Source organism: Harpia harpyja, chromosome 2, assembly GCF_026419915.1.
Source record: "Harpia harpyja isolate bHarHar1 chromosome 2, bHarHar1 primary haplotype, whole genome shotgun sequence".
In the NCBI taxonomy this organism is placed as follows: Eukaryota; Metazoa; Chordata; class Aves; order Accipitriformes; family Accipitridae; genus Harpia; species Harpia harpyja.
The window spans coordinates 34,510,935-34,533,044 of NC_068941.1; the positions used below are offsets into that span (position 1 = coordinate 34,510,935).

A 22,110-nucleotide genomic window follows, 5' to 3' on the forward strand; every position below is an offset into this window, starting at 1 on the left:
TATTTTTACCTGTTTTATTTGTGCTTTGACTAGAAGTGTGTCAGCATTTTCAGGAAAGACAACAAGCAGAGTGATTTTTGCAGATTTCTGCACTCTCGGTTTTTTTACAGCACAAAAGAATTTGGATTTTTTTTTTATTCTTGTAATACTTTTTTTTTCATGAAAATCTATGAGTTTTTCCTGCATGGTTTTGTTTTTTTGAAAAACAATTGTTCCTGGCTTTTTATTTTACTTTTTTGTGACCAGCACTCACCCGCCTTGTCCTATATAAATTAAATCAGATGGATCATGTCAGAGATCAGTTGAGCTGGAATGAGGTATATTCTTTCTTAATCTGCAATGCTGTAAAGGTAAAACATTGGGTTTTTTTACACAGTTCCTATGAGGACATTGCTTGAACGAGCAAGGAGGTATAAGTCATTTTAATCGGAGGACTTGTATGACTAGTGATTACTTTTTTGTATTGAAATATGAGTCTAACTTACCTAGAAGAAAATATTCTGGCTCTGCACAGGCTTTGCTGGACTGTGCATTCAAAATGGATTTCTTTCAGGACCTTTTCCTTCATCATAGTTCAGAATTGCCTTAGTAGGTGCTCATTTTTTGAAATACACTTGCCTTGATTACACACAGGGACACAGATTTTCAGGAAGCAACCTTGAAGGGCAACCACTATTGGCTTAATTCTGCTCCTGGTGATAACTACAGAAATTATAGCATTGATTTCAATGGGAACAGAATTAAGGCAACTGTGTGGAAATGTCACCCCACATTTTTAATCAATTCAACTATAGCAGTTAATAAAAAAAACCCCAAAGATAAATAATAATAATAATAATCAAGCTCTGACTGCTTAAAAAAAGGGAAAACCCTTTAAAATCATGTAAAATAAAACCTGCTTTTTTGTAAACAGGCAATACTGAGTAAGCAGGAATTCATGGTCCCATTTAGATGTGAATACTTGAATATTTGAAGGAGGATTGGTCATAGGCCTAAAACACCTAAATACTTTAAAATATATTCATAAATAATCATTCTTTATACATCATAATTGTTCTTACTGCATGTCAAAAACACGGACTTCGGTATTCCCCAAGAAAGAAAAATGAGGGATTGTTTTTGCTTTTGGCACAAAAAAGTAAAAATAAAGAACTAGCACCACCCTTAAGGGAGTGCATGGAATACTACCAAATTGGTCTTTATTTGCTTTAGCTTTTTTTTTACAAAAGTCTTAAATATAGGTTAATATGTAAACACTGTGCACGCACTGCGAGTTTGATCCTGGCCTGTTGAAATCAATGGCAAATTTCCCATTAACTGCAGTAGTGCAAGATCAAGCTCCAAGTTAGTTCGGTACGTACAAGCCTAAGTCATTGAGGGAGCCATGGATTCAGGAAAGCAAAAGCTCAGGTGCTCATTTCAAAACCAGCTGCTGGAGGAATCAGACACTGCGCCGAAAACCTTCCTGCACATGTTGGAATTCTCTTGATGGAGAGGATATTCATTACCTGCCAACAGTTCTGCTTTCCCTCTCCTTGCAGCGTACCGTCTGCCAGATGGTAGACTTTCATACTTAGTCACGTAACGCCTGTAAAGACACAACATGGTGGTCTGGCATTAGCAAATTTATACAAAAGCTGTACCCTGTAGGTGAGGCTAGAGATAAACACTTTACATACAGATGAGATTACACTTCCACAATGTGTAGATATAATCAGAAGATGTTTTAGTATCTGCAGAATAACAGATACTGGTTTTTTAGGATTTCCTGGAGATCCTCAAGTCCTTTAAGTTCTTTCAGGCTTAGCATCTTTTGGATCAGAAAAGCCCGAATGGAAATCTGGCACAGGCTTTGCAAATGTTATCACCCTTAGGTTTCAGCAAATAGGGATTAGGAGGGAGTAGTAAACCCAGCTTCTCACATGGCAATGCAATTACTACTCTTTGGCTACTGGAAAGCATCTTTTTTTACCTTATTGCAGAGTTGTTCAGCTTTCAGGGAAGTTGGTGCCTTAATAAAATATGATAGAACTCAACGGCTGCAAGAGCTTAACACACCAGGTACTTTTGTGACACTAGTAAATAGCAGATGATGAAGAAAACTTGCCGCTTCAGCTAGTTTATGGCTATGCAGTTCCTCTCTCAGCAGTGTAATACAGAACTACTGCTGGCAAACTTTCAGGTCACCATCAGAACTGATTGTACGCAAGGGGACCAGTGTCCTTCCACTTGAGTTAGTTTACTTGCAAAACCAAATTAGAAAATTGGACTAAAGTGCACATTCAGAGAAAGTTGTGATCTTCAAAAAGGTCCTTTCTGAAGCTTAGGGGTGAGGGACATGGAAGAATGGGTTAGCAGAGAGGCTGATGTGTGTAACAGCCTACATGGCACCTGATGGTGTTAGGCTGAAATTTGGCCTCTGTTGTTAATCTCTCGTGGCTGCAAACACCAAAAGTTCCAGATTCAGCAGCTGGCTGGAAGGACACCTCAGAAATTGTGTGGTCTTAGTTCTTACCTGAACGGAGACTCGACTCTGTCCATCTGCATACAGACTAAAAATGGGTACTGTGAAAACTGCACCGTGGAGATGAAGTCTAATGTTGTTTCTGCTTCCAAAGTGGTTTCCATACCAGTTTTTACAAAGAAGGAATCCACCTCAGTGTTACCGGCTATAAACATGGCTACCCTGCAAATAAATTCAGGCATTACAATTAATTCAAAACACATTAAGAAAAAGGAAATTAAATTGCAAACAGTCCTACCATCAATACATAAAAACTGCCCTCAAAGGAGCCTGTTCTTCAGGTAACGGTATATAAATTCAGATGAGACCAGTAGGAACTGGTGTTACCCAGGTGGAAAGGAAAAGAGAAGTACAAATGTTCTCCCATGCACATAACTGTTGTTTAAATTTAACTGCAAGGTCTTTTACATTTAAATTCTTCTCATTGGGACTACCGGGGCTCAGGATCCTGAGCTCTCTGCAGCTATAGCGCACACTAGGAGTATCTCACCGGTTCTTGACGTTGGTTTTGGACTCCCTGTACCACAGGCTGAACTCCATCCCTCCCGAGATGTCGATGGCCAGGCCACCCAGGAACTCCGCGCTGGCCCTCGGCCCGGACTGCAGCTGAATCTCCTAGAGCCGTCAGAAAGCACAGGTAGATCCCCATTACTGACTGCAGACCTCCGTGGTTTCCTTACTCCCTTTTGTACTGGGTGGCCAAGCCCATAAGCTAAGGTGCCTTAATTGCCACTGTGAATTTGCATTTAATGCATTTTCCATCAAACATCAAGTGTGCTCATAGCTTCTTGAAACCTCTGCGGCTAGACTGGAAATGCATCACGTGGAGTCCGTTTCGGAAGTGATAATATAGCTCAGGGTCATGGCAGCTCATTACTTTTAAGTTTTGACACACAGCCAAGATTTTAAGGTTCACTCAACTTGGCAATCTAACTCACTTTATATAGTTGTCCTGCTTCCCTAAGAACTGGTGGATTAATTCACTGTTTTAAAGGAACCATTAATTTGGGAAAAGTTTATTTCGATCATATCTCTTGTGTCCAGGACACTTCCTCCTCTCTCCCGCCTGGTTTTCTCCCTCCTCCTGGGTTTCTGTGCCTGCAGTATTCTCAGCACCTGTAATGCTGCAGCCATTTGTAGGGCATGTGAATACTGAATTTCCCCCCCCCCCCGCTTTTTCATGTCCAGGCACCTTAAAAGTCTCTCTTCTCTTCTTAGCTATTCAGTAGCCCAGTGGTTCCAGCTAATTTTGTCTCAGGATTTAAGAAAGAAGCAAGCAGAGACGGTCTAGCTTCCTAATCCCTATATCAAGGAGCAACATTTGGGGACGTTTTTATTCAGAGCATTAAAGTTTTCCTGCTGTAATCGAGGACTTGTATAATTATGGTGGCTGTATATGGTTACATCACCTTTTAGGGTAAACAAACAATCTCTGAAACAATCTCCTTGCAGAACCAACTTGGCAGTCAGTTGCTGCTGAAGTGGGTGTGAGATTTAACGTAAGAATGCAGTGGGCTGGCTGTGGCTTATAAACCCAGCACACCCCCAGCAAATGCGGTCATATTGTGCTCTGATTTCTTATTTTCCCCCAAGTAAAAATCATGGGTTGGAATTGTGGTCTTTCTGAAATCAACGGGAGTTTTTCTACTGACTGCAATGGGGCAAGGAATACTTACCTTGTTGGTCTGTTTAGGTGTGGAGATAAAGCTTGTTTTACTTTATTTTACTATGCTTTTAATTGGGACTGAATTGGTGGGTAGCTGTTAATGAGCGAGGAGGTAACAGTATACGTTCTGGCAGAGACATGTACACACAACCAGTGGAGCAGATATTTTTAGATGCATTGTCAAATTACACCTAATAATATTAGAGTAGGCTTGGTTTGCAATGGCTGCACAGTTTAAGGATTTAAAGGCTACCTAGAATTAAGTCAGGTTTGTCACTGACACCTGCAGAGAAGCTAAGGAGCACTTGAGTTTTACTAGCTCATCTATTTCCTTATTTAGAGCTCAGTCCTGTACTTCGCCTCATGTGCAAATCCGATCTAGGCTGATGGTAGATGTAAATCACAGGGACCCAGCCTCCTCAGGAGCGGTATTTTCCTTTCCCTTGCTATTTTAAGGTTTGTGTGTCGTTTGCAGTGGAAAATGTGATCCGAAAGATCAGAATCGGTAGTTTGTTACTGTTTAAAATGCTGAAATGTGCTATGTTTCAGTAAAAAAATAGTTTCTTTATGTATTGCACTGACAGTGCTACTGTAATGCAATGCAGAGACGGCTGAAACAGGCCCTTCTTTGGGAACTGGCTATCTTCCACTGGGGTCTGGCTTTCATATGGTTTCTCTGACCTATTAATACAGTATTTAATTTCTCTGTGCTTCTGGCAGGTGTGTTGCCTAGGAGAAATATTAACACTACTGAACTTTAATGTAGGTGACTTAGGAGTCTCAAAAAAAGTTTTATCAGAGCTGTTTATTTTATAGAGGGAATTATAACTTCTGAATGGTTATTCTTAGCCCTCAGATGATGCTGTGAGAACTGGCAGTGGCTGTAAAATACACTCTGATTTCAGTTTGTGGAGTTATGTAAGAAAAGATATTACAGATGGTGGGTGGGAGTGTAAGCTTTAGAAGCAATATTATTAACTTGGAAATCACCTCTCCAAAATGTGCCTATTGTGATTACTGCAGTTGTAAAGTTAATGAAAGGAAGCTATTTGCCAGGGGGGCAGTTATTTGGTAGATTTGACAGCACTTTGAGTACAACTCAGCTTTGGTCTTTCTGTGCAAAATGATCCTTATAAACAGCAGTAGGGGAGCAGAACTTTTCTAATATTTAAAAATCCCTTTTCTCAAAATCAGGCTGCGCCAATCCAAAAATTGCAACCCAAATATTACATAAGTTCTTTCCTGGCAATTCAGTTGCCCCATTTTTAGGTTCCAGTCTTGGCTTCCAAGCCGTCCTTTTGATGTTCAATCTCAACTGCCCTGTCTGTATCTTACGTTTGGTTTTCGCCTGTTCTGAAATCACACTGCAACCAGCTGCGGCACACTGAGTTTTGGTATCATAGAATGGGCACTGTTTCCCATGCCTGGTTTCCTTCTTTGAAAGAAGATAAATCCACATTTGGCTTGGTTGTCTACAGTCTGAATTTGTAAAGGGGCTTATGTTCTGGGCAAGGCCTGTCCATGCTGGCCAGGGAAAGTAGAGGTAGTACTCAACTATCAGGAAGCTAGATTAATTACGGCTCTCATGCACTGTTTTTCCTCAGTTCCAGTGTTATGCCATTCACACTTCCATTCTGACAGTGTTTTCTGGTACAGTTGTAATCACAGTTCAGGGACTTGACAGGTGAAAGCATTTCTAATGAAGCTTAACTGGGTTATGTGGAAGTGCCCAAACCATGTTGATGTTGCTGTTGACGTGGAACGTAGCTGTAAAACCATTCTTAGAAAGGTGTGTTGTGTTTAAAACACAGCTCAGCCTGAAGCTGTGTTCAACAGTGCTTTAAACGATTTTTGCCTTTGTGGGGTGTAGAGGTAAGAACAAGTGCCTTTTTGGTTGTGAACACACGCTTTTGGTTGTGTCCACCGCTTAAGTCCCAAAGAGCTTAGGCAGCAACTGTGCTAGTGGCAACCCAAGAGAGAAAGCAGGGAGGGATCCTATCTCATTACACTGCTGCTCAGGCTTCCAGAGTCAGTGACTGACCGAAAATGTGATACCCTGATATTGTTAAAAATGGCATGCAGTCCCAGCCCTGCTGTGCCCCAGACTTTTGTGAGGTTCTCCAAAGTCGAGGAGTGGAGAATCTGCTGGCTGGCAGAGCTCTCAGGGTGCCTGGCCAGCTGATTCGGCCAGGGTATGTATGGAGCTTGGTGCATGCACAGCAGTTGGAAATATTTAGTTCTGTAAACACCATGCTCATATGCTCAGGGCTGGACATGATTATCTTTCTCACCTCTGCAGTCTGTTTGTTAAATAGGTCATGGTAAAGTTTTTGCCCATAATCTGCGTGTGAACTGTAAAGCATTGTTGGAATGAGCTTTAGTTAGCCAATTTGTGCACTACATGGGAAGCCCTCTAGACTTATAATACCATTATAAAGGGGCTGAGCTGGGTTCAGGATGGGGACAGCTGTCATGTGCGGGGGGGGGTGTCTGTGTAATTTTTGATCAGAGTGGATTTTCTCATCATCTGCTTTTGGCATTTTCTTTTGCCAAGAATTAAAGGGGAGAAGTAAAAAGTAAAGTTCGAGCCTCCAGATGTTTCATGACCTGAGTGCTGCTGTTAAATCCACAGGTTCTAAGGAGATCCCTGCTTGGGAAGAACAAAAATATCAAGCCAAATGCTGGCCCTGCACTTTCAGAGACATGTCTAGATTTTCAGTCCTCCAGTAATACATTATGTAGCTGGTTATATTTGTACATGAGTCTAATTTGAGCATAAAATTAACAGACCATTTGGGGTGACAGTTGCATAAAAACTGTGTAATCCTCATTTTAATTCCTCGTTTTGCCTAGCAATAAGCATTTGAAATTTGGACATCTTAGCATTGTTCTTTGAAGGCTAGTTCTCTGGGAAAGTTTGAGTACCAGTGATTCATTCATTCAGAACCTGCCAGTTACTGCCTAATTGGATGTAAGGTCTCTGGACAACTTGTGAAGAGGAAAACTTAGGTGGTCACATGGGACAATACTGTATTACAAGAAACTGTGGGAGGGGAGGCCGTAGCTGATAGCAATATGAGTTTTCTACAGGAAACTCAGTTGGATTTGCTATTATTCAGTGTTACTTTGTTTTCTAGAATGATATGTGTTCTCACCTTTGTTCTCGATTGCTTTTCATGTAATTTCATTCTGGTTTTTAATACCTATTACTTTTCTATTGCTCCCATAGTAAGAGAAGCCTATGTAACATTGATCAGGTTTATCAGCATTGAATAGAAAGAAAAAAAGATGTCCTACGTAACGGTGTGGGGGAGGGAGCATCTGTGCTTAAGAGAGAAAAAGAAGCAAACAGTGTGCTATTAGTACCTGTGAGTAATCTGTCAGGAGAATAAGTCCTTTCACCACGTTAATGGGATCTCCAGTTGCTGAGAGCATTTTAGACATTAAATCACCGTACCCTTGGAAAAATGTAACTGGCCTGAGTTGGACATCGAACAGAATGGCTGACATGCCAGCAAAGGAGTCCAGGTTTTCCTCGCCTTCATCAGGAGTTGCAGCTATTATGGACTCCAGACCTTGAGCTTCAATCACCACCTAAGAAGCAACAGTGACACAGAATCAACGAAAAAACTCTGCCTGGCCCAGGCTGTTAACAACCCTACACATTTTCTTAATGTCTAAGAGCCTAACTCTAATTTATGTAGTTGTAGATGAAAAAGTATGGGGTTAAGACTTAAGGGAGCTAGGCAGAGCAGCTACAAAAATGGAAGATAAAATAATCTCATGGCATGTATTTTCCCTTTAGATGCAGGCAGAATTTGCCCACATGCAGATCACAACCCCGAGCCTACTGTTCTTTCAAACACATTTGCCTTTATTCATACAGCTATTTTCCACAGACAGTTGGGAGGAAAGCCCAAAGATGTTCCGCTGCACAATTTTTGTCCTGCAGAAATTCAGGAGGATTATAATATTGAAGGTACTTGCCAGTGTTAAGAAAAGTCCAAAACTGAGTCATGTCATTTAAATCTCTTTGATTCGTACATTTGATCTACTCCTTGTATTTCCATTCTGTGTTATACCCGAAACACGGGACTTGATTTTACAAACTCGCAAAGCTTTTACTGATTACATCAGATAAACAGTGTAGGCTTTAACCAAAGACAGAACTTGATATATGATACAGAGCAAAACACCTGTCTTTTTGGTTAGGGCAAACAAGTGCCTCATTGGCTGTTGTGAGTTCCTTTTCCCCCTGTTACTGGCTTGTTCTCTGCCCAGTGCAGCAAACCTCATAGACTTTAGCTGAATTGATTTAGAAGCTGTAAGAAGAGGACAACATACTGGCTTAGTTTTTATGTACAGTGTGGCAGTTACCTGGCTGGCATGAAGTTCAGCATTTCTGTTGAAAATATGGATGTTCATGTTACTTCTCCTTAAAATGCCAGAGCCTGAATAGAGGATGTCAAGGCTGTATGTGGATGATACATCAGGACCACCTTAATTAAAAAAGAAAGAAGGTACCTGTGACTAAACTAGTGGATTAATCAAATGTTCGGGAATACAAACAGGGTTAAAAGGCAGTTTCATGGTTACATACGTGTAATATAGCCAGAGTAGGCAGAGGAAGAGCCCATCTTGGAGAAGCGATCATAGTTATGAGCACGCATGTCCTTCAGAACTTGCCAAACTGTTTTGCTGTAGTATTTCAAAACAAACAAACAAGCAAAAACACAGAGACACAAAAATGTTACAGTACCAAATGTATTACTGTTCTGTAGAAATATCAAATTTGAGAGAGGGTGAATTTCCCTGTAGGAAAGAGAGTCTTCAAAACCCTCACATTTTTCCACTAAAAATCCGCCCTAACCCAGAGTCTCTTTTCCAATTTCAGCTACTTCCTGCAGCCATAGGTGGAAAGGCAAGCAAAGCTCTTGCTTGAAAATTAATGTTGTTGAGAAGAAGAGATATTTTGATTATTTTCATTCTAGTGTTGTGATGTTTGCAATTTTTCTGGTTCACTGGTTCTTAAAATATAAAAGCAAGTGCCCCACCAAGAGAATTAAGACCAACAGATGGCATTTCTTACAGTAATGCAAGTTAGATGCCTAATTCTTATTCGTACCTGTGAAAATGTGAATAGCTATTAAATGACTGTCATTGAAATGCAGAGATTTATTCTGAAATATCAATACTTAAAAGTGACACAAAAATTAGGCGTCCTTTTATACTCTCCTTAAATTTTACAGTAGTAATTCATGAGAACCTGTGTGTTCTTTGGGTTTCTGCAAAGAAATAAGGATGAGCTGTATTTATTTATACTGAACTTAATGTACCTTGAAGGCATTTCAAAGTGAAGTATATCTTGGATCATGGAGAGCATGTACTTGTTCATTTCCAGAGGCAGTTCACCGATGGAGAGCAGGATGTTTTTCACTTCCATGTAGGACGGGTTACTGTTTAAGATGATAGCAGCTGCAGTGGTTCGCACTGTCTTTTCGTGGACTTTACGATTCTGGTGGTATATCCTGTTCATTGTTTCCTTCACCTGGTCAGGAAACAGATTATTCAGTCAGTGCACACAGATGACTGGGCAAAGTACAGGTTGGAATCTCGTTTATAATATCAGCTTAAGCTAGCTCCATAGCTAAGGCTAATACATAAGGATATATTTTCAGCACCCTGTTTTTCATGGTCCTTTTGGAATGTACAAGACATGTATAGCTCAGTGACCACATGGGCGAGTGGGGCATCTGTCATGTTCTCTCAGCCACAGTCCAAATACAGCCTTCCACACTGATTTTCACAGCGGGGCTGTAAATAAGTAGGAGCACTAAGATCAAAATACTGTGGTGGCAGTGGTAAGATCAAGAGAGAGATTTGCTTGACTATTACGAGAATATGTACTTTAAAAAAATCAAGAATCTTGCAATTTTAATTTTCTAGATAGTGCCTGTGGTGGCCTCATGTCCCTGAGCAGGTTGTGACCCATCTTTGTTACAGGTAAGTCCATGGAGAGCCATGTAGCCCCACTGACAGAACGGCCTCCAGCATGTTCATTGCAGAGCAGCACCCTGACAAACTCAGTTACAGCTGTCAGCTGTAGGTATGAGATGGGATGCAGCAGAAGCAGGGCTTCTGCTGTTTTGTATGTCGTCTCTTACGCTTGGAGGCTGCAAGGTAAGATGCAGCTCTTTTACTCTCCTCTTACTTCATGCATTCTCCCTGGCTATGTGAAAGCACAAGAAAGAACAGGGGTTACGCAGGTGCCCAAGTGTTCCTAGTGTCTCCTGTACATCACAGAGAAAGCAGTGCTCTTGAGAAGGGAGCCCAGTTTTCCCTGCAGACTGCCTGCCATGTTCGATGGCTGTGTGTGACTCTGGAACCAAAGGCTGACTAGCATTGGCAGACTGGGAGCTGGGATTTGACAAGCAGGAATGTACAGAGTTTTCTGGCTGGAACTGAAGTGTATATAATAATTTCCTGGAGGTAAAAAAACCATACGTGGGGCATCTTTAAAAAGAATGGGACTGACAGATGAACTCTGTTAATTTGTACTTTATTTTTAATACAGTCTCTTGCACTTCTTTTCTTGGACAGTATATTTTCTTACCTCTTTGGTGAGAAAAGAAGGATCATATCTCTGCAAGGCAGTGGCAGCAAGATTGCTGATGGGCCCTTCTTCTGACTCGGCGTACTTCAGAAGCAGCGGAATTGCTTCAGGAAGGAGTGCATTCTTCAGTGCCAGCAGGTACATCCTCACATTGTCATCTTTCTTAGCCTTCTCCAGTCGACTTAGAATCAGCCTTTTGGCTTCCACAACAGCCTAAAGAAAATCAACAGCATGTTTAAATGGTGATCATAAATCTACCTTTTTCCCTCGCAGAAGTAGGAGGGGTAGGGCTGGGTTCTAGCATGTTATTGTTTCAAAGCATCATTGCACAGGGTTAGCAAAAGTGTCTTTTGTAAACTGTATGTCGATGGCTTCCTTCAAGCATAACCAAAGTGGCTATAGCCACAGTGACACCTGGTCCATAGCTTTATCATTTGCTGGCTGCCCCCGCCCTGATTCAGGGACTTCACAGGTCTTACTTGTAGGCCAACATGTTCCCACAAAAAAAGACAAGGGAACTGTTCTTTAGTGCTTCATAATATAATGTTATAACAGTGCTTGGCAATTAACAGGGGAAGGAAAAAGGGATTCCTAAGGGCCGTTCAGGTGCCCTGTGTCTTCTCAGCAGTGTGCTGCAATCTCGAACAGCAGAGATCCAGCAGGCAGCAGTGCCTTGTCTGATCATCCTCATCCTCTATCACCAGCATCTAGTCAGTCCATAGTCAAGGTGATAGCCTTCCTCCTGGGTTGTTCTATGCATGTTTGGGGCAGAGCTGAGTACCTGAACCAAGGAATTTTCTTCACAGAGCTGAAATAACCTAAGGTGATTGCAAATATTAAATAGATCCTGAGTTTGCCAGTGTTTCTCTGAGGACATACAAAGCTTTTCGACAAGGGAGCACAAGTACTGCTTCTGCTGACAGATTAGGCAGTGAGAAAAAGTTCTGTTAAACAAGGGCAAACTGGGACAAATCCACAGAAATGGGAAGAGACCAGATTAAAGCCTAAAGCTGACAAAGTAGATGTCATTATTAAAAAAAAAAAGAAGAAAAAAAAAAGTTCTCTCTCTATCAAACATAGGAGTTTATGGGCTTATTTTTCCCCCCTGTCTCTCATGCTCTCCCAGTAACATCAGCAGGGATCATTCACGTGTGTTACAGACCAGAATTTGGCCAGAAGTGAACAGCAGATACTCACTGGAAGCTTGCAGCCTTCTCTCTCACACAGCTTTCTGATCAGCGCTCCCATGACAATGACAAGAGTTTCTCTGATTTCTTCATTTGCGATATCACCCTTGAACTTAGCCTGTTATGCAAAAGCAATACTGTTAGTCTCTCTGTCTAAATATGATGAACCACAGTCTGTAGTGGCTGAATACCCTCCCTCATTTCATGTGAACATTAGTGCAATGCGAAGGCAGTGATGACCACAACGGCCTGGGCTCAGGCTAAGCAGAGCACTGCTCTATCATTACATATAATAACTGACTGCCATTTTCCCCTTGAGTTACATTCAGTGTCTCAAATAGTAGATTCATTTTGAAGCTATGTTTAAAAAAAAAAAAAAAGAGTATTAAATGGTTACAGGACTCTGATAAGGCAACAATCAAAGAACCCTCAAGTTGTTTTGCTAACACTCAGTATTATGTTACTTTTCCAAGTAGTAGATATTGATAACATTTTACAAAGTAAATAGACTTTCAGTCTGGACCTATGAATTTTTGTTGTTTCCAGGCTCTATGCTACTGGCACACTTAAAGGACACCCTGGAAGGGATAAAGAAAGGAAAATTGGAAACAGCAACAGTCATTTCTTCTTCCCTTCCCCTTTGACAGGAACAATGCTCAAGAGTATTAACTCCATTGTATTTGTTTTGTCCTTTGACTTACAGTTAAAGATTTCAGGAACATTTCACTGGGGTGAGAAGCAAATCCACAGGCATACAGGAATCGCTCCTGCAGGGTAGAAGTGCTTGCATCCTTAAAGTCAAGAAACTCCAGTATGGCCTCCAGTGATGCTGGGGTCTGAGCAGAGGTTACAGCATCCACTACCTGTGGACTACAAAGAAGTGGAAATGAACATATCATTGTAATGATCTAGAAAATACTGAAAAGACTTTGCTGCATATAGAAGGAAAGAAGCTCATGTACCTTCATTGCAGGTAAGAGAGAGAATTTTTTACTCTTATTGGAAAAAACTGTGTCTCTGAATTCTTTGGCCTCAAAATGGTAGATGAACTCCAGAAATTATTCATATCTATGGATAATAACATTTGAATTTATGCAAATATGGGACCAAAAAAGTATTAAAAAACCAGAACGTCTTGAAGTTTACAGGACAAGGTTGTAAATGGAAAAAAGTGCTTTATTTCTAAATACACAATGGCAGCTACGCTACCTGAGTTACTCTCAGGTTTATCTCTATTGTTAACAACTGTTATAATTTGTTTGAAAGATCCTGGCTGCATGGTGGGACTTGGAAATGCTTTCCAACTCCCAAGTCTAGGTGTGCCTGCTGTTCACACCCAAACTCTAATATTAGGACAATATCCAGGCATGAACCATCCCCTTCTTTGCTGTATTTCCTTTTGAAGGAAACAAATGGGGAAGTCAAGAACAAGTTATGGAGTGTTTCAGAACAAGCAGTTGGGATGAGAAGCTTTGGGTAAGCTACAAAGTATGTTTGCCTTGCACTGTAGATACAATCCTGGTAGCGGAACAGTGTGCTGCAAATATATTATACTACAAGAACAAACACAGCTTTTAAAAAAAAAAGTCCTTTTCCTGCAGGCAGTACTGAATACTGTTTTTGCATTGCTAGGGCATCACCAGTAGAACTGAATCCGTTTGCAAGCAGTTTGCCATTCTGCAGTTTTAAGTAACTTAAACTTTTGAAAGCTTTTTCATGATGACTTACAGAAGTTCTTTATTTTCACTTCTAATAATCTGCAGTATCTCCTCTTTTGTAGCTTTTCTGATGTTCTGAATGAAGGACAAAAAGCTTCTTGCTGCTTCAGCTTTGGAAAGTTTTTCAGGATACATATGTTCTCTGATGCTCTGCCAGTGTTCAGAAAGCTGCAGAATAATTCATGTTATGTCAAATCTCTCAGATTGTGGTTTCAGTTCTCAAAATCAGACTTACTAAATGCAGATATGTGGGCCAGCTATTGCTCAAATTAGCTGAAATCCAATAGATTGCTGATCCTTTAGCTAAGTGTTATTTAATTGATGATACCCCAGAACAAATATCTTTGAAACCTTTCTATAGCTGTCTCTCTTCCAACACTTTAGTATTTTCTGATAATGTACATTGCCTTAAATACAATCTATTTTGGAACAAAACATGTTTATTTATACTGTAACTGGAATAAGGTGAATTCTCTTCTCTTGCAAATTTACCGCGCTTTCTGGTGAATACAGTGTTTGCCTTCTGTTCCCATTTTCTCCTGAATCAGTTTTTTTGAAGTGAGATGCACAATCCCCAATTCACAAATTAATCATATTTTCTTAGAAGACGGTATTTTTGTAAGTGGTTAGTGTGGAACAGGAGTAAATGTCCCATAATTAATTCCCATTTCTTATTCATAAACCTGCATAAGATGGGGAGGGATTTGTGGTTATTGTACAAAATGTCAGGTAAGATGGTATTAGAACAGGTATTGGCTTCTTCATATGTTGTTGCTGTATTTATTCCATCCACCACTTTTTTTACCTGAATGAGCCAACGTGGTACCACAGCACCTATATCTGTCCTTCCAGATACAATCCCATAAGAAACTGGTGCAGGTATTTTGACCTTTCCTCTCTCACTTGCCTTCACCTCTGTTATCTCAAATTATCGAGAACATTCCTTGGTGAAAACTCAGCTGTTCTTTGCAGCAGTGTTTACTGCAGTTTTCCCAAGTGGGAAATAACACTAGCACCCATTTGACCTTTACTAAAATACTTCCCCTCTTCATGGGTTTTGTATTAGGCAATAACACTCGAACCTGCCAGCAAATAAAAGTATCATTCAGCAGTACAGAGTGCAACTTCCATCAACTGTAACAAACAATAATTAGGCAACAATGATTGAGACATAGGATATTTCCTGAGGATTAATGACCAGCTGGGAGGAGCTCGTGTTCTGAGGCACAGATGGGTCTGTTAACCTCAACTGGTGATTAGTGCTTAGCACCAAGGTCAGCGTGGCTATTATAAGCTGAAATTGGATAAACATATGGGGCACTTTCTATTCCCCCTGTTGAAGTTGCACCATAGCCTGGCAAAAAAATCTCTAACCTCATTAAGCCTGTATTTTCTCCTGTGCAGAGCCCAGCTGTGTGGGCTGCTCTGAGTCAGCTCAGCCTATACCTTAGAGACAAGCAAGATGGGAGATGCGAGCTGGAGCCATCTCAAGCAAAAGAGAGCGGAGACCAAGTCTTCCTCTTTGGGGAGGTGCTCTAACCATACAACTGCTACAAGGAGCAGCTGCTGCCTCCTGCAGTGACCAGGACTTTAAAAAACAGCACTCACAATTGACTTCTGCGAGGGGCCTCGTTCTCCTGATGTGAATGTCAGGCAGTTTGGATTGAATACCCCAAGGATTCAGGCACAGATGCATGCATTTCCACATGGCAACTCAGCCAAGCTCAGACATGAATCTCTGTCTCTCTGACAGAGAGATCAGACCAGAGGTCTTGTGGGCACTCTAGGAAAATTTAAGCCAAACCAAGAGGTCCTAAACTGAGCAGGAGTTGGTTTTGAATGTCAGTGCCTGACAGCTGCTTTACCAACCTACAAAGGTTGGCTGCACAAGACAGAACAAACCCACCTCAATTTCAGAAGGGGCAAGCATCCGTTCCTGTAGGAACCATGAGCATTAAAAAAAAGTAAGAACCATGAGCTCTTCTGAAAAAAGCATGCTTTATGATGTCTAAACACAGAAATCTAGGCCTAAATTTAAATGTAAATGTTGGCCATAACCTCACAGAAGCTAGTGCTGCCATCTGTGAAGTGGGGATAGTCATGGTTATTTTACCAAATTCATAAAGATAGAGATAAGACCTGTTATGATTTTAAAAGGGTTTTGAAAACGTAAAACTGTAGGGCATACCATGTCAGCATGGCATTAATGTATACTATGATATATAAGTACCAAATGTTATGTTGCTGCTTTGGATACAGTGTTCTGTTTATAGACCCCCATCTTTTCATAGCAGTTACTGTAAAATACAGTGGGAAAGCAGGACTTCATTCTCATCGTGCCATTAGGTTTATAATGACATAGCTCAGTCCCCAGGCAGTGCTCTGGAATTATACCCTATGTTTGTTATCTTGGTCTGGAAATTATAACTATTATGACAAACTCGGTTCCAAGTGACAAATTGGTCAGCACAAACCCCAATGGGCAGAGTCAGGGAAAAACCACCTGTCCCTGCTCTGTTTGAGAACCCTTGATGTTCCCTGCTCAGAACTGCTCCAGCACGCATGCAGCATCATTTCTGTTTCATTTCCCGCAACATATTTTTTTATCTTCTCTGCGGCTCAACAAGCATTAGGCAAGATAAATTATTACAGTGCAATGCTACTTCCAAATAACTAGCACAGATTCCAATATACTAAGGTATTTGTGCTCATAAGAAGTATCTCTGGAGGATTAAAATTATGTGTGCTGAATAGAAGCCTTACCTTGCTTATCAAAAACTGACAGAGAATAATAATCTTGAAATGAATGTTCCTATTCACTGCTAAATTCATTCCACAATGGTAATAGCATTAAAACTGTTTGCTAACAATCACTGTAGACATTTATATTAGTTTAAGATGAATAGCATCAGTAAAACAAAGGATGATGCATGTACAGTACCAGGATCTTAGTAGTCTTTAGATGTCTTAAATATAAAAAAAACAGGTAATTTTTGTTTTCCAGGGCAAAAATGAGAACAGTACTGGACTTGCCAAGAATACTAAAGCCCCATTTTACACTTATAAAATAGCTATAAAGTCTTTTAAATAAAAGGCTTCCTTCAGGGTCAGGCAGAAAGAAGAGGCTAGATGTATTACCAACAAATGTTTAGCCTGCCTAAGGAATGGCTAACTACCTGCAATTTCTAGGAGCAGTTCAGCTCCTCCATGACAGAATTGTTTATAAACACTGGCCAACCATCTTAAAAGTAATTTCCCACTCCATTACCCAGAGGAAATAAGCTCCTGCCAACTCAAGGTTGGCAAAGACGAAATAAAACGAAAGGGTGTTGTATTTTCTACTGGTCTTGAGAAATACTGCACTCAATCTTTGAAAGAGACCAAAAAGGTTGGTACTTTTAGAGGCAGGTCTTAAAACACCCTTGTGTGGTGGAGCACCATTGCATCACTACCGTGATCCCCACTCTGGGGCGTATTTTATATTGCTACGTTAGACCCCTCCAAGTGGGCTGCTTGGATGGAAGCTTCTTTCACACTTCTTCTGCTCAGCTAACACACCTGACATCCAACAAGCCTGTGTTTACTTACTGAAGGACACTTTTTGCATTCGGATTTGACTGGGTCTGCTGCTAGTGACACAGCAACGTAACTGGAGTCCAAGGTCTTGATAACACTGGCAACTTGCTTCCCAGCGATCAGTCCAGGGCCAGCTTGTACTGACTTCAATTCCAGTCTCTGCCTGTGTATCCATACAGTGAAAACACGGTTAGAGCTCAAATGTTAGAGCAGAAATGCAGAAATCACAGCAAGAGGAAAAAAAATACCCCTCCACAGGCCAAAAATATAGAACACAGAGTCACTGAAGTCTTATTTTAAAATGTTCAGAACATGGCAAGTCTATGGCTTTTTTAAGGTAACAGAAGCATCTGATACCAGCAGAATTACTGCTAGAGGTATGTGGCATAAAATACCTTAATAATAGACTTCCGAAAGTATGGATTTATAGGACCTGGTAAACAGCCTTCAGTAACCATATACATTCTTAAATTTTTCATATATTTGTTCATAAGAAGATCTGGAAAGTGAGATTTTGAATGTACATTTTTTTTAATATCATAATACTAAGGAGATGCCCGAATCATTTATCTTGTATGGGTATCTCCAAACTTTCAGTGTTTTGGAGTCTGGAGTCTAACACAGATCTAGGTTTCACTGTTGTTTCCTTTCTATGCAGCAGATTTTGTTTTCTATACTTCTGAACTTTCACATACTAGAAATGGAGATCCATTGGAAGTATTTCTTAAGAAATGAGAGGACACAGAAACAGAACACCTACAGAAGTAATGTGTTGCTTAAAATGTTTTGGCCAATTCCAGCTGTTTTAATTTATTTTTTTATGAGTGCCATTCTTTATTATTTGCAGTATGGAGAGCCCTTAATCAAAGTTGGACTAGGTACCATATGAATACAAAAGAGACCTAAATCCTTACCTGGAGAGTTTACAGCCTTAGATCTTGATGCTATAAGACATACACATAAAACCTGACTTGAACCACTAGTCCTGCTACCATCAACAACAGTCAAACTGCCCAACTTACTTTGAAACTATTTTGGCACCTGTTTTTCGTCGGGAATTCAGAAGCAAAACATAATTTTCTTCTGCCTTAATGGATTTAATGAAACTGTCTTCCAGCACATAAATTGTGGCAGATGTGGCTTTTGTACTGACATCTAAAATCTGAAAATAATTTAAAAATAAACCAGAGAAAAAGGCTGATCAATAAACAACAGAATAGGAAAAAAGCTCACAGTTCCAAATCAGGGCAAAACTCGTAATGAAATAGAGCCAAATGAGGAAGGTGCATGTGGGTTGACAATATCTCAAGCTAAGCTTATAAATCTGGTTCTCAAGAATGCCTTCTGCAACAAGAAGCCACTCACTTCTGCACCATGTGTTTCAAATTCAATACGTACCAGGGGAAAATAAAGGGGAAGGAGGGGTGGCAGTTATGGAGCAGGCTGCAACGGAGAAAATGCCCAGTACTACATTTAGTTAAAATACACTTTAAATAAGATGAGAAGCTTTTCCAGGGAAATGTCTTGTAAATAAGATCATCACGTTCACACCCGCGAAGCAAAGCCAGCCACCTCGCTTGATCTGTTTGTAAACAAGTTGAAGTCTTTGTGGCAAGTGTGAAGATCCAGAATTCAGTCATAGTGTTAAGGGGGTTTATTAACAGAGCGTGGGCTACCGTTGTACATCTCTGAGCTGAGAAAGGTCAGTTTCAGATGCGGAGAATCCCAGTGCCTTCAGCATGTGTCCAGCCTGCACTCAGTAGTAACTGCTTAAAAAGGCATTTACTAGTAGTGGAGGACCATTAATGCCATAGTAGGGTTTCAGTTACCTCTATGGCACATTTCCTACATTACACCTGTGCATTAGGGAAGCCTTTGACCTTCCAGGCAAGCCTGACCGGGTTCCATTCAGGAGTCAGTGTCTTGCCTGGAATTTATTGTGTACGCTAAATGCTATAACTTAGCAGCTGGGAAAAAGGTTACTGTTGTCACTATGACTGTGGCTGTATCTACTATCTTCCTCCAAAGAAAAAAGAAGCCTCACATCGATTAAAACTTCAGTACAGCCAGGACAAAAGTGCTGTAAATCTGCATAGAAACTAAAATATGTTATGGATGAGATCCAAAAATTGTGTGAATTGGTGTGCTGTACTCAATGTCAGCTGAGCCAAGGTGGTTTACACAAGAGGAGAATCTGTTCTCTGTTCCCCCCATGGGTACTGCATATGAAATTTGTACTAGTAATACTACAAAATGTACATGTAGAATTTGCTTTCTGTAATGCAGAAAGGACTTTTGAGAAAATGAGTAATAGCTACTAAGAAAATATTTTAAACAGGCAGAGCAGATTTTATTTTGTTAAAGAAATCATACCTGGTTGTGGCTGGTAAATCCTTCTTTTTCTATTTCACAGGAGTCCAGGGCTTTTATTTTAGTCACTTGATCTTGCCGCACATGGTAAGTAGTATTGCATTTCCCAGATATGTCCACCTTGGAAAAAAGAGTTAGATTAGGACAATTTCTTGAATTTATCTTTGGGACCCCAGAACACCTTCCAAAGATGAAACATTTTCTCCACTGTTGGAATCCTGTACCTGAGATGCTGCACTGCTTGGGTTTATTTACCAGTTTTGAGTGTTTCTAACTACCTGCTTTGGATAGGCAAGGGTACTTTTCATTAGATAGCTATGAAGGAAAGTAAGAATGTTTGTTTAAAAAAAAATTTAGGAGACATCTGGCAGCTGGCACTATACTCATGAATTTGAGTTAAATTCCAGCTTTGCTCATGTGCACAAATGTAGAAATTTAACAATGTAACACAGGTTAAATGGATGCAGCTAAACCATTACTAACTTTGTGTGGATACTCTGATTTAAAATAGCTTAATCTGTTGAATTGAGCTTAGGAATCAACCGACTTTAAACATCGGTGTAATCTGTTTTATAGTGACCTGGTTTAAGTTGGTTTATTACCAAATTCTACTAAACTGATAAAAGCATTTAAAATCAAATGGATTTCACCAATTCTTTATGGTAATTGCAGCAACTTGACTTGTGTCACCAAATATTCAGAAGTCTGTCTTTACGTCCGCAACCTCAAATGCAATCAACGGTCTGATTTCTGTCACAGTTCATTCCTTCTGAAGTCAGCAGGAGACACAGGTCTGCCTTTCGGAGCAGACCGGGCTCTGCCTGTTTCTCTGATGATGATTATCTTGCTGGATATAGCACCATACCTCATGGGCAGCACCAGAGTGCAGCTGTAGCTGGAAAAGGCTAGCCAGACCTCTCTTAATATTTTGAGTAAAACCAGGTTCATTTTGATACGAGTAGAAGGTTTTGACCTGTAGGAAAAAAAAACAAGTGTATAACAAATCTGGTTAAATGAGAAAAGTATAGTGAGGATCCTCTCTAGAAAAACTCCCTTTAGTTTTTTCTGAATGGGAAGCTGAATTTGGACCTTTGGCCCTTATTTAAGCAAACTCCAGGGGCTGCAGGGCCTGTCGATAACAGTACAAACACGTTTCAGGCTTCAGCTGTACCTAAGTACAGTTTCAGTGCAGTGAGCATCTTTTCTCCTGTTAATTAGAGAGAATTTAGAAGGGAAATGAGAAATTTTACATAATTTCACAAGTGACTCATTTTTTCTGCATAATCCTCAGATAATCCCTCCCCACAGGGGCATAATATCTGTTGCACTTTAATCACAGGTTACAAAACCCCAGAATGAATCATAGGTAAATCACAGTTAAAATTACTTAAATGACGTGTCAAACACATCACAACCTTTGCACTTCATGGGTCAACTGTTGTGCTTGAGCCTCTCCTCTGGTAACAAGACTTTGCACCTCCACTTTGCATTCAAGGTGCTTTAAAAGTGCACTTTTTTTCAGGAACTGTACAATCAGCGTGTTATCTCGGAGCAACCCTGGAAAGTGAAATCACTGTACCAGGGATGAAAGTATTACACCACAGAGAAATCATAAAAGGAGTGTACAGACCCTATTACCTGAGAAAAAGCCCGAGTTTTTAGTACTACATCTCAATCTTAGTGTGTGAACTGCTTAATGTATTAGGAGCAGATGTATTTTGACTGTGTTCTTCCGACACCTCTGTTCTCATTTAGGGATGCGTACAGCCGGGAGCCAGCGCTGGCCTGTTTCTTTTTATGTTGTGTAAAACTGATGACAAGGCTGAGTCTGAAAGTTACTGAGCGGGCTTGATAGCAGCTGCAATTCAGTAGGCTGAGCTGGCGGCCAGGGTATGTGCTCAGTGCCTATTTACAGCAGGAGGTAAAGATCCTGCTGGGGTAGGGTGTCACAGCCCTCACTCCGCTCTGCAGAAGAGAAAAGGGAGCGTGACCTTCAACCTTCCTCCTTTCTCACTGCCCCTCTGCCCACGTCCCACCTGCCGAGCATTGCCCGGGCTGCAGCGGGGAGAGCGGGGCTGTCGGCCTAGTGCAACAAGCAACGAGAGGGTGAAGGAGGGCGGAGAGGAGGCAGGAGCAGCCACAGCTCAAGCCTTGCCGCTCCCTGGGCAGAGCAGTAGGCTGTGTGCAAGGAGACAAGTGAGCAGCTCTGGTAGGGAGAAAGAGAGGGAGATGGATTTAGTTGAATCCCCTCCTGAGCAAAACTGGGACTCTGAGAGCTACCTTTGGGCACGTGTGCTCCCGCGGTGCGACAGTGCCTTGGTGCTCTCTCAGGGCAGGCTATAAAATGGAGGCACACACTGAGACACACCTGCTCCCTGTCCCTTCTCTTCCGATTTTTGGAGACAGTTTCCCAGTAGAGGAACAACAGGAAAGGCTGTAGCTCTTTCAGCATCAAG

General features: G+C 40.9%; 1 protein-coding gene across 1 annotated transcript in view; it reads right to left on the reverse strand.

Annotated features, from left to right (window-relative positions):
- Nucleotides 1–22,110, reverse strand: part of MTTP (microsomal triglyceride transfer protein) — a 28,544-nt gene continuing 6,434 nt past the window's right edge. The window contains exons 4-18 of the mRNA XM_052775729.1: nucleotides 20,520–20,627; nucleotides 19,658–19,774; nucleotides 18,307–18,446; nucleotides 17,297–17,447; nucleotides 13,719–13,876; nucleotides 12,692–12,860; nucleotides 12,001–12,108; nucleotides 10,804–11,016; nucleotides 9,527–9,738; nucleotides 8,791–8,888; nucleotides 8,568–8,689; nucleotides 7,557–7,784; nucleotides 3,015–3,139; nucleotides 2,516–2,686; nucleotides 1–1,588 (exon numbers count right to left, since the gene is read on the reverse strand). Coding sequence (XP_052631689.1) covers nucleotides 1,420–1,588; nucleotides 2,516–2,686; nucleotides 3,015–3,139; nucleotides 7,557–7,784; nucleotides 8,568–8,689; nucleotides 8,791–8,888; nucleotides 9,527–9,738; nucleotides 10,804–11,016; nucleotides 12,001–12,108; nucleotides 12,692–12,860; nucleotides 13,719–13,876; nucleotides 17,297–17,447; nucleotides 18,307–18,446; nucleotides 19,658–19,774; nucleotides 20,520–20,627 — 2,289 coding nt within the window. The 3' untranslated portion in view covers nucleotides 1–1,419. The remainder of the gene's footprint in view (nucleotides 1,589–2,515; nucleotides 2,687–3,014; nucleotides 3,140–7,556; nucleotides 7,785–8,567; nucleotides 8,690–8,790; nucleotides 8,889–9,526; nucleotides 9,739–10,803; nucleotides 11,017–12,000; nucleotides 12,109–12,691; nucleotides 12,861–13,718; nucleotides 13,877–17,296; nucleotides 17,448–18,306; nucleotides 18,447–19,657; nucleotides 19,775–20,519; nucleotides 20,628–22,110) is intronic.